This window comes from Truncatella angustata (genome assembly GCF_020726525.1).
Source record: "Truncatella angustata strain MPI-SDFR-AT-0073 chromosome Unknown BKA67scaffold_11, whole genome shotgun sequence".
Taxonomy (NCBI): Eukaryota; Fungi; Ascomycota; class Sordariomycetes; order Amphisphaeriales; family Sporocadaceae; genus Truncatella; species Truncatella angustata.
In genome coordinates, this window is record NW_025763391.1 from 1,394,486 (window position 1) to 1,407,030 (window position 12,545).

Below are 12,545 nucleotides of genomic sequence, written 5' to 3' on the forward strand. Positions count from 1 at the left end.
TACGACAGAATCAAATTCGGCTTCCTCTTTTCCTCTCTCTTCTCTTCTCTTTGAACACGGACAGTCCAGTTCTGGCTCCCAGTCGGAAGGACACTTTCGAACCTTTGGAGTACCGTGATGGCTGAAGATATCCTGTTTCTAGCTATAAAAGTCTACATACAGCGCTCATCGTCCACTTTTAATGACGCCGACTCATTATATGATATATGGAGTATAATAACGCCAGAAGGGCTTAATTACAAATAACGAGCATGAGTTGAGGACTGGTATAGTCCGAAAGAGTACTTGTACTATAACTTAGGGCGGGAGCCATAATAGGATCGTCCGTGCTAAAAGAATAGAAGAAAGAGAGGAAAAGAGGAAGCTAATTTTGATCATGTCTGTACCCGAATAATATTTTGTCATTTCACAACCGGATGATTCGAACCTAGATAGAACCCGATTGACTGTTAGATTACTGTACTGACAAGACTGGAATATTATCCAACACATGACCAAAGACATATGTCTGCAGTTGTGGCAACCCACGGTTATCGAAGATGCTTTTGATCATTCGAGACAAAATGTAGCCCCCGTAAAAGGTCACTTCTGTAATCTTGATCTGGGGGTATGGTGGAAACTAGTGCAGAGTCTGTGTAAAGTGGGCCAACCCGGTATTTACATGTCACTACAAGTACTTCTTCTCCTATCGTACCGTAGTCTAGGAAACCAGTTTCTCCTTACAGATCTGGCTTGTTGACGTTTTTTTCGCTGGTTCTAATTTATAAAGCTGTAACAATTGTATACACTACTGAGTATGGACTACCACACCTTTGCAGCCGCTGCAGCCTTATTTGCTGCCTCAATTGCTCTACTGCCGATACCCTCTCGCAGCACCTGGCTCGACTCATGGGCGTCGCGGCCACTGATTCTTCATATTCCGTTAAGTGTAGACGTATCAGTCTGATGGGCTCTGGACTTGATGTTTCCTTGGACTGAACCTGCGCTCCATCATCCACCAATGCTGCCTCACCCCTGCCGGCGTTCGACCCAGCCTCCTGGCTATAGCTTCCCAACTCTGCTCTTGTTCCATACCTGCTCTTAGAGTCTCCTCCTGTCGAGGACTCCAAGGCTTATGAGACATGACACGTCTTCTTTTACCAAGTCTACCCCGGGTTTCCTCATCTACATATTCTTGATCGCTACTGTGTCCCAAATGGCTGCCATTCTCCTTAGGGTAACGTGCAACATCAGAGGCTTGGTTCAGACGGCTTCGTGGAGTAGTGCAGGCGGTCCTGCAATCAATTGATTGCGGAGTTGTGTGTTATTGCCACCAATGACATGACCAGCCACGCAAACATCCCCTGTGGTCTCCACTGATTACGAGGCAGTGCTCTGGATTGGCATAAAAGAAGCTCGCTGCCCTGGCATTCGTCCACTTAGCTTACCAGACTGTTGGGTCACAACAGGCGATGAGAACAACAAACGGACGACCAGGCCGCCCACCGACTATTCCCATTTTACAGCTGAACGTTGTAGAACGTTACATGCTACATACACTACCAACAACGCCGGATGGTCGATGTTGTTCTTGGGTGGAAAGGGAGAAGTCGGCACATAAGAGCATTAAGGAACCCCAGCTACGAACATCAGGGGTGTCGAGCAGGGTTTGACGGGCGCAAAAGGGCAGATTGATGATAAGTGCATCGGCATCGGAATCCATGACGAGTGCCGTCATTCCCAGCCTGTCTTCTCGCTTCCTTGGCGGGATTAGACCGGTCGACACAAGACTGTGCAAGACTGTCAAGGTGTTGCCAGTATTCGGCCCACTACTCCTGCTGGTATCCACTCGTGCGGCCAGTGTCATAGCCATGCACGATTGAGGTAGATCCAAGCCACATTGGGGATCCGGACGAACATCATCGCTCTATTCCAGTATCGATCCATGCCATGGCATTTCCGAGTTTCAGGTTGACCTGTTTGGAGTCAAGAACGAGAACATCTCGGAACAGATTTTTGGCGTCACCATTACCGTCCCTTGATAGGTCACATCAAATATACCAGTCACTTCAATGGCAAGGGTACCAAGTCAGTCAGGCGAGCAAACAAGAGATGACGGATAGGACGGATAAATAACGGATAGGACGGAGATGACGGAGATGACAGATAATGGACAGGGTTTGCAACAGGGAAGTCATGTGGGACATTGATCCAAGCCCCGGGACCGAGGTAATGTAACTTACATGACGGCATCAGGAATACCAGTGGGAGCCTATTCTTGAACGAGTCACCTGCGACTGGAGTGAGCCAATGCCAAGTAAGAACGCGTGAGAGAAGCAAGAACTCGCAGGAGAAGCAATAGCCCGAGTAGGGCCCTTGTCTTGGGAACAGCGAAGACCGAGTCCTCCATGGCTGTTGGAGCACGGTGACTCCTATGTATGAGTCCCCGGCTGGCATAGTAGTGTAGCCTCGGATCGGTTCTCATGGCAATGCCCGATGGCTGGCTAGAACCGGTCAAGTGCTTCATCCATCGTTCCTGCTTTGCAGTTTCCAAGGAGGTCGGGCCGCGCAACCGTCATTGGCAGTTGCCCGTTCTGGGATGAAAGGGCGCAAGGGCCACTAGTGAGATGACGGACCCACTATGGGACATATATAAGGGCATCGCTCGTCCCACTATTTCCCTTTTCTTTCTTTCTTTTCTTCTTCACGCCCGTGTCGTCCGCCTGTGAAGAAGCTTAAGGCCTCCAGGTTGTATTACCCTGAATCCGATGTCCACACCGGCAGGATGCCCCTAAGACCGATGACCACTCCGGCAGGAAAAATACCCTGAAAATCTGATGTCCATACCGGCAGGATGCCCCTAAGACCGATGTCCACTCCGGCAGGAGACCCGTCGAGCTTGCACGCTCCAAGGCCGAGGAGACCCTGTCATCCAGCTGGTCTAACTGACTTTCTCAGTCTCTCTCTGTCTTTTGTTCTTTCGGATCCCAGGAATGCGCGGCGACACGAGTGGGCGATTGCGAGGCGTGGCTCGTTATCGTTTTGCGCATTTCCCAGCCCGAGCCCGAACCCAAGCAGAGAGAGTACAGTCGAAAAATGTCCTGACTTCTTGGAGACATGTTGTCTTTCGCTAGTGATGCGTGCAGGAACCTTGACGGGGGTCGCAGATGTCCACTCCTGTGTATCGGCCAGCGAAGACGGCCTCTGCAACCTGTCCGTGGTGCTGCCTACGAACCTGTTAATCCTGGCCGAGACTCTGTTTGGTAGTCTTGACAGGATGACAGCCAATGCAGAGACGCAGTAGATAGTCGAGTAGTGAATACAAGAGACGTATCATTCGACACAGATTCCAAATACAGAGATTCCACTACAGTACTTGAGTACAGAGAATATGCACAGCCCCATGTTGCGTCGTTGCCATATAGGCTTGTCTAGTTTGTCTAGTTCGTCATTCTCACTTCGTAACGTCTCCGTGTCTGTGACCAGGACAAGACTGATGTGTAATCTGCTACTGTATCAGTGAGTCCTGCCCAGGATCTTTGGATCCTGCCTGCGACTGAATGTGTCGTCTTTCGGTACGGTATTGTTACTGTACAGACAGTATTGCAACGTTACGATATGAATGATGCAGTCCATCGAGGGACGCATTCGGTAGAGGAGCACATTCGTACCCGGCCTACAGCTTATGGACAGTTCCAGCTGAACATCGCAACCCAGGCTGTGGAGAGAGGGGGCCCAGATTTGCATCTCAGGTTGCCTGAACATGCTAGAAACAGGCTGGTCCTGAATCATGTCCAGTCATGACACGAAACCTCGGGGGGTCGCGCACCATTTCTGTACACTCGGTCGGGAACGAGTCGTGTCTGCTTCTCGTCAGGCCGGAAATGTGCTGACGCAATTTGTCGCGATCGTTTCGGGGGCTGGACAGGCCTGGTTTTGAATCGTGCTTTCGTCGGTGGCTTCTTTCGGGCCGTCCCATTTTCGACAGGGAGTACGGAAGAGGCGCATCGGTCGGCTTGTTGTGGGGGAAAATGGCTACGCGACGCCCGCCCACTTTGGCGCGACCAAACAGTGGTCAACGCTATAACTGATTGAGGACAGTGCGACAAATCCATACGCCTCCAAAGTGGTATGCAAATGCGCAAACAAAGCTTGAAGCAGGACTGCACCGACGTTCAAAAGCGTCATGGTGGGGTCTGACCAGAACCAGAATCAGATTTGATCAATGGACGTCCTTCGCTCTTTTTTGGCTTGCTTTCATTCTGATTTCGTGGAAGCAGAACCAGCTATGTATAGTATTGGTGCAATGTCTCCACACTTGATCCACGGTGCTTGCAGGACCACGAAATCGGCCACCCTAGCTGTCTCCACAATCTGACAGGTTTGTCTGAGATTCTCGTTTCCGTGCCTGACAGTGACAAGACCCTGATTTGTCGCCAACACAACAGCGACAGCGACAGCGACGAAACCAGAAACGGCACAGAGATAACCAAGCTGCCATGACCGACCAGGACTGTACTGTATTTACTTACATACTCCTGACAGACAGTCAGATACAGTGGGGCAGTCAAGCAGGGTAGAGATGGAGAAATGATTGATTGATTGATTGATTGTATTTAACGTGGGGACCGTCCCTTACTAGGGCAAACCACGCCTCCCAGAGCCATACATCGCAGGGTTTTGGAGGTATCAGTATCTACATACATTCCAACCAGCGCACGTGCCAGTCCACGCTATTGCAGGACCTGAGTGAGAACACTCACTCAGTCCGTCAATTCAAACGGCCCTTCATCTCCGGCATGTCCTTGTGAAAAAGTTACTCCTCTCTACAAAACGCGCCCACTGCGCACTCTTCTCCCCCAAATATTGTGTATAAGCCGCCCTTGGCGTTTGCCTCGGGAGCAGTCGGTGTCTTTGCAATTTCCTACAGAAGAAAATATGCTCTGGTGTCTTTCTCTCTCCGCAACTGCAGTGGTTATTCGAGTCCGTATGCCCGAATCGTTCATGATATGCTGCAAAGTCGCCGTGGCCAGATCTTGCCGCCAGGAGCCTGTGCAGCGTAGCCCTTTTGAATGAGACGAGGTTCTTTGACACCGCCGCATATGAATGCACATCTCTGTACCTGGCTTCGTCTTGCGCCTCCCACCAGCGGGCAAAATCGTCTTTTCTCTTTCCCTTCAGATCCCGCCATACCCATGCGACCGTGGGCAGGCTATCTATCTTCGTTTCTAGCATTGCGCCTTCCTTGGCAAGTTTATCAGCAGCTTCGTTTCCTTTGATGTCTTGATGTCCCGGGATCCACTTGACCGTCACCCCAGGACTGTGCGCTGATGCAAGCTCCTGAAAACGCAGAAAGATGGCTTGCGACGATTCCGGTGGTGATCCATTTAGCCCATCCACCACGGATGTGTTGTCCAGACAGATAAACAGTCGTTTATTCGGCCCGATCGTTCTCGCCGCTACGAGTCCCTGCAACGCTCCGTGCACTTCGGCGTCGAAGACTTCTGCCCGGTGCAGCCTGCCTCGGTTTCGGTACACTTCTTGGGTGGTACCGCCTTTCCTAATGGTGAACCCCCAGCCTGTGCGCTTGTGTCCCTTTTCCTGTAACTGCGAGCCGTCCGAGTACACGATCAGCTCTTCTTCTTCATTTCTCTCCTGGAGCCATTCTTTGAACAGCTTAGCTTATCCATCCTTGCCTCCCCGCTGTGGTGGTTTCTTGAAAGATGGCCGGCCCAATCCTGGGCTCGAAAATATGGGGACTAGCTGATGGCATCTCTGGAGTCTTGTGGGGTCCTTTCGCGCCTGTAGTGGCAGCGCCGCACTAGTGGATGCTCTTGTCGACCCGCCCAAGCCGGAAACCGTGGCGTCGGTGGATGGACTCTGCCAGTATCTCAGCCGGCGGAATCTGCGACTCGAAATGCAGAATATGGCTTGGGTGCGTTCTCCACACAGGCAGAATGGCTCTCGTTGCCGTTCGTAGAACGGACTGCATCTGCTGGAGCTGTTTCTTGACACGGCATGACGAAGTCGTGTTATCCTGCCTCGTCCTTTCCCGTCCTGGGTACCGGACCTCAAGGCCGTGTGTGAGAACCGGGATCACACAGGACGTGACCGCTTTCCTTGTCGACGCTACCGGAAGACCTCTGACGGTGTTGCATAGACTGCGGATGTGGTTCGCCACTCGGCTTGCCTTGCCCGTCCAGTGCTTGACATGGTCTCTGAAAGTCAGTTTCCTGTCGAGGAATACTCCAAGCCAGCGCATCGAAGGCTCTGCCATCTTTCGGGTGGTGCCATGGGTGACGATAGGGTTGTTGGTGTCTCTTTTCCTGGAAAAGTGCATAATCTCGGTCTTGGCAGGGTCAAATTCCACGCCATTATCTTGTCCCCAGTCGACGAGCTCTATCAATTGTTCTGTCGCCTCGGCGGCTGTTTCTTGGAGTGTCGTCCCGACGTTGAGGATCCCGATGTCGTCTGCATATCCAAATCGCCGCCGCCTTGTACCCAGTTTTCCGCAGATGGGTTCCGTGTAGAGCATGTACAGTATGGGTATGGGAGACGTTGGTGAGCCTTGTGGCAGACCGCAGTGGAGCGGTTCGACCTCGGTCAGGGTATCCTCAAACCGCACCCTGGCAGAACGCTCTGTCATAAACGACTCTGTCCATCTGATCAGAAAGTGGGGCCAACCCTGCTCCCTCATCCGCACAACCAGTCGACCCACGAGGGCTGCATCGAAGGCACTTTGACGTCCGCTGTTACTAGTGTGGCAACTAAGCCTTGGCCGAGAGCTTGTTCAATATCATGGACGAGTGCTGCTACTAGATCGGTCGCTGCACGCTTCGGCAAGGCCCCGAAGTGTTGTGGTGCCAAGATGCCGCGTTCAAAAACTGTCCATGCTAGCCTTTTGCCAACTAGTCTTTCAAGCCCTTTCCCAAGACATGATAGGAGCGAGATGGGCCGATAGGTCCTAGGGTCAGAGTAGTCCTTCTTCCCTAGCTTGGGGATCATGACCACGTCGGCTACCTTGAACGGCTTCGGGTGGTACCCGACCATCAAGTACCTTTGAAAGAGGTCCGTTACATGCTTCCCAATGATAGGCCAACATGCCTTGAGTATCTTCAAGGTAAGACCATCCACCCCAGGCGAGGTGCTGCTAACCCCGACCGTGCACGCCTCGGCCCCCTCTAGCGATACGTGCTTTTTGAAGGGGATGGGTGTCCGCTGTCGCACTGGAACTGACCAAGGATTGGGAATGTCGTTTTCCCCGTTGTTTCGCTCCAGCGTGGCCCTTCGCAGTGCGTTCGCCTTGTCTAGCTGTGTCTCGAAGATTCTGTTACCGGTTATGATCGGGGGCGCGCTCAGACCTGCTGTCATCGTGTGCCAGAATATGATCTTGAACAAGTCATTCGGGCTTTTGGCTTCGCCAATCACACCCCGCCAATACTCCCTCTTAGCCTTCCTCACAACCTGGCGGAAAACTTTCCTTGCGGTTTTCTTGTCCCCTTGACTCGTATTACTTTTTGCTGCGTTTCTGTATTTTTCAACCGCGGTTCTGCATTCATCATTCCACCAAACCGTAGATCGGAATCGTGAAGTCGTCCGACCAGCTATTTTGATGCAGCTAGAGATAATCTCACCCAGGGTCTGAGCGTAGCCGTCTAGCTCCTCCCCAGTATAACCTAGCGACGGAAGTTCATGCAGCCTGTCATGGACCATTTCTACCAGCTCAGGTATGTTGTCAACTGGTACGGTCCATCTACATGGCCTTGTCACCCGTTCCAGATCCCAAGAAATTGGTACCATGAACCGGAGTGTTTCATGGTCCGACGTCGAGTGGAGTGCCTCGCTGACTGCCGCCTCTGCCATTGGAATGTCGGAGAACACCAGGTCCAATACATGGCCATCGTCGTGCGTCGGCACATCGGGCTCGGAGATCAAGTCTAGGCCATGTGCAGACATGATGTTGCCCAGCATCTCCCCTCCATGGTAGTTATGGTTACCCGATTCCCAGGAGGCGTCGCCGGCATTAAAGTCGCCCGCAACGACACATCCAGACGGTGGAATCCACTCTTCCAAAATCCTGTCGACTTGCTGCGGGTCTGTGGTTGATCTGTATACGCTAACAAAAGTAATACCTCGCACCTTGACTCACGTCACGTCCCTGGTCTGGTATGGTCGGAGCTGTTGGGCTTGAAGGTGCTTCCTCACATAGACCAGCGACCTCGGCCGCGTTATATCACTGTCCCAGTTATCTACCGGGGAAAACACGTTGTAGTTGGGGTGCGCCTTGACCATCATCCTCCTGCCTGGTGGAACGCCAACCCACGGCTCCTGCATCAGGATAATGTCCGCCCTCTCTCCTTCGTAGTTGGCAAGGTTAAGAGCTAGTTCGGTCGGATCGATACTCTTCTGCCCCCTGCCGCATTCACGCAGTGGACGACAAGGTGTCCACGTCGTGTCTGTGTCTGGTCCCTAGTTGCATTTACGGACATACGATAATCGTTTTTATTAATGTTGTCCTGCTGGCTCTCGTGAGCCGTGCACATTTCGTCTTCAACTTGCATCGCATCAGTGCTCTGCCTGTCATCACTGGCTTCGGTCCTGCCGCTTCCCGGACGACAGTACTGTCTTTTGCAGTGCTAAATGCTTGCGACCTCGCACGATCACCCGCTCGCCGTATCTCGCGTAATTGCTCCGCCGATAATCTGCGGATAATCCCCTTCATCACTTTAGGCCGTGCCGGGCACTTCTCAAAAGTCGCAGCATGTGGGCCGTGGCAATTGACGCATTTGGGAATTGGCTTGTCACAGGTACCTTCGTGCACTGGCCGGGCACAGATACCGCAAATTTTCTTTTCACACCGGTAATTTCTGCCATGGAAGGAGAAGCAGTCATCGCACTGAGGAACTCGGGGTTCACAGCGTATACGGTACGACGTTATGGAGTGTGCAAAGAGCCTGAATGTATTTTGGGATGAACCCCTAGCGATAGACTCAGGGGCCACGGCCCCATCGTAGGACCCACAGAACCTACTAGACGCGCTAGAGGTTAGGAAGGAAGAACAAGTATATAAGAAAGAGTATACAAGAATGCAGATGCTAAGAAAGACTTCTCTCCTCAGATAAGTCTTCTTGTTCATAGAGATAATAGACGTCAGAGTGTAGCATTCTGTCTAGACCCATTACAGAATGGCCGATTGATTTCCTTCGTAAAGGAGACAAGCCAGTCTGTCTCTGCGTCGCCGTCAGATGTGTGCTTAGACAAGACGCACCTCACGGGCCTCACGCCTGTCTGAAGTTCTGCCTCGTTGGCGACGGCCGTTTCGTCAATCTCGACTGTAAGCCCCTCCGCTGTCATGACTTTTCGTGGACAGCCCCGCAGCTTGTAGTGGTGCCACACGACATGTTCCTCGGTTTTCCGTGCTTTGAGAATGTCGATCATCTCGCCCTGTAGGGCCAGGAGTTTTGCCTGGGTTGCCTTATCCCGTGGGTGCAGCGTAAAACCGGAAGCACACCGGGTAACCTCGCGGAGTTCCTGATAGTCAAGGCCGAGTCTTCGCACAAGGGTGGACTTGACGCGATATGGTTCGAGTCGGGAGTTATCCATGCGCACAAATATGCGGTTGTCGTCTTGTTCCTTGCGGCGTGGCCGGTCCGTATGGTCCGTACAGTCCTCGCTTCTTTCATCAGCTGCTCCGTTTTGCTGAGTTCCATGCAATGGAGCCGAAGTGTTCCTCGAGGCAGCTTCTTGGGCGTAGGATGGTTTGAAATGTTCTCCTGTAGGCGCTGCAGCAGCGGTCTTCCGCCGTGCCGACCTATGTTCTGTAAGCCATTCATCAAGGCGGCTGGCAAAGAAGGAGCGGAATGCTGTTGCATATGGGTAAAGCTCGGTGCCCGCTTTCAGGAGGACTTGATCAATTGGAATTGCACAATCCTGGAACATTTTTATCTTTGCCTGCTGAATGCGCATGTCTCGTTCAAGAGCTCCCTGACGGACCGAGAGCCAAGAGGCTGAATGCCATGTATTGACCAACTGCCCGTACAGGCATGATGTTCCCTCGAATGCGCTGCGACCTCGGAAGTGTCGCCAGCCTACTCTAAAGAATGCAATGGTCTCGCCGGTAGTCAGCAACCCGTATTCGAAACCGCCCTCAATCATGTAGTTGTAGGTCTGTGTGATGGCCACAGCGGTTTTTCGATGATAACATTGAAGATATCCATGAAATGTAGACCGACACGCAGGTGCGGTGGGTCAGCTTGTTTGAGGCCCTGTATTTGGACACATAAAACATAGCACATAGTGTTGAGAGCTCGTCGTTATACCGTATACGCATACCTGGTCTGGGCGAATACGTCCCAGATCTTTCCCTTGATCGGGCGTCTGTGGCGGTATCGATGAGGCCTGCCGGTCGGCAACCTCGTCAGCAACATCGCTGATGACATTGGGGGGTTCTCAAAGACAATGCCGTTGCCGATCCCAAAGTCGTGCCGCACTGGGTCCACATCCCGCAAATGATCGAAAAATCTCTTGCATTGGACCTTCGGCGCTGTTGAGCAGGACATACTCGAGTCTTTCCGCAAGATATCGGTCGCTTGACGATTCGCTGTCAAAACATCGATTGGAGACTGGGAAGATGTCGGTAGAGGCCCCCTAGAGTAGTGCTCAGCTGTCGAGAAAGTCGGACCATGGGCGTAGATTCTTCGGACACAGCTTGTTGGGCGGGTTTTGCCGTGGAGCCCTTGAAGGTGAGATCCTTGTCGGTCTCGACGGTGAAGTGGCTGGCTACGAGCTCATTAGTTGCGGCAATGTCTCGTCTAGAGTTGTCCGTCGGTTCAACAATTCAGCCTCTTGCTGTCATTCCTCGGCTTCATCAGCACGTCGCTTCGCGTCGCCTCGATCGCGTTCGGTATCATCGGCGTGTCTGTCAGCCTCTCGGAGATGTCTCAGCAGGTCATCGGTCTGAGATGAATTCATGGGGACTCGTTTGCGGTTGGAAATAGCACTTGACGTGACTAGAATAAATCTAAATCTGTTCAATGCAATTCTGGGTCGTTTTTTCACTGAGCCAGCATTCGACGCTAGTGTAGTTGGGGGATCATCCACTTGCCGAGGCTTCAAAAATAGTTAAGCTTGGTACAAGAAATCGTAGATGTCATGAATCTCTCTCTCAATCATTTAGGCGTTATTGGCATCTACCGGCATCGGCAAAGCCTATACCAATTAAGCATGGTCTCAACACCTGGAGCATTGCGCACAAAAAGAAAACCTTTGAGCGTTTCAAGGTGGCTTTGTAGAAGTTGATCATATGAGAATATGTCATGGTGTAGTTTTGTGTCGGGCTTAGGAGTAGGGTACTATAGCTAGTAGTAATAGATCTACAAGAAATGAATGTGCCGAATGGTTCTGGTGCGGTAACTTACAAGTGATCGGAATTCAAGTGCAAGCCGCTGATTAAGTACTCTCCCGCCATAGAGAATAGTGAGAATGCATCCTGGTGGCAGAAGTCAGAGAACCGAACCGCATGATCAACCACAAATAAAATATTGAGCCAAATTTTAGTTTCAAATGATTGGCAGCAAGGCGAACCTCAAGCAAGAATATACTTGCGAAGCCTTGTTAGCGTTGCGCCTAATCAGACCACAGCTTCATGCAATTTGCAGGATCATTGTGGCTTGTACCGGGCCAACTGGCTCAGTGAAGCAATCATTGGGTTATTTGGCCAAGGAACTATCCCACAGACACATATGAATATCTGTACAAATCGATGGCACTGGCAATAGTCAATCAAAGATCATGATGATCAGAGCATTCCCCTTGTCAGGTTAGGCTCCTCAGTTCTCGATGCTCAGCGCCCTGCCTCATGCGGCCGCTTAATACTCCCGAGTGAGCCCCACACACTTCAACAGTGATGAGTAGCATGTCGAACACTCATTATGGAGCGGAATTTCGTCACAGAAGGCATTTGCAAACAAAAGAATTCCTATTATATTGGTACTTATTGCATATTGGTCTGGTAATCATGGACTGAACAATACATCCTTGTTCATTGCGGAGTGGGACGACGTCACGTCCGCATTAGTGATGCAAAAATGATTCCAGCGGAGCATACATGGCCTTCTATTTCATTGGATGGAAAGTCGATATCTGGATTGGCACTCGGCACATGGGAAAACAGCACAACTAGTATTATGTGGTTGCGTTAGCACAATGTTTGAAAGCAGCTATGCTCTAGTATAGCTTGATTTGTTGCCCGTAGAGTCTCTCGAGTGACAGCGTGCAGGGCTTACTGTTGATTTCGGCCTCATCGGTCAATTCGCAAAGCTCGAGTCTGCTTATATCTTGATGTAGCGAAATCTTGGCACTCGCGTTTTAACGTTAACCCGAAAGCCTATATTGTCCCAACGTTCTTGTGACGCAAGCATGAGGTAGTAGACACATTCCAGTTTTACATCTACCCTCCCACTGCCTCAATTCTTAATTTTTTCTTGCTTACACTTCTCCGCAAAGAGAGTCTTAGTCCTGAAAACGCATCTTCACTGTTTCCTTCGCGTATATTGTTATACTTGCCT

At 51.3% G+C, this 12,545-nt stretch overlaps 2 protein-coding genes across 2 annotated transcripts; both read right to left on the reverse strand.

Annotated features, from left to right (window-relative positions):
* Window positions 1-1,242: 1,242 nt before the first annotated feature.
* BKA67DRAFT_541861 (uncharacterized protein) lies at window positions 1,243-1,852 on the reverse strand (the record flags this gene model as incomplete). Its single annotated transcript, XM_046101004.1, has 3 exons — window positions 1,243-1,355; window positions 1,428-1,488; window positions 1,538-1,852. The coding sequence occupies 3 exons, from the start codon at window positions 1,850-1,852 to the stop codon at window positions 1,243-1,245; spliced, it is 489 nt and encodes a 162-aa protein (XP_045952206.1).
* A 117-nt stretch (window positions 1,853-1,969) lies between these two features.
* Window positions 1,970-2,361, reverse strand: BKA67DRAFT_586182 (uncharacterized protein; the record flags this gene model as incomplete). The annotated part of the gene is made up of 1 exon (XM_046104241.1): window positions 1,970-2,361. A coding segment is annotated over one exon (279 nt), but the record flags the coding sequence as incomplete, so codon positions are not given.
* Window positions 2,362-12,545: the final 10,184 nt, after the last annotated feature.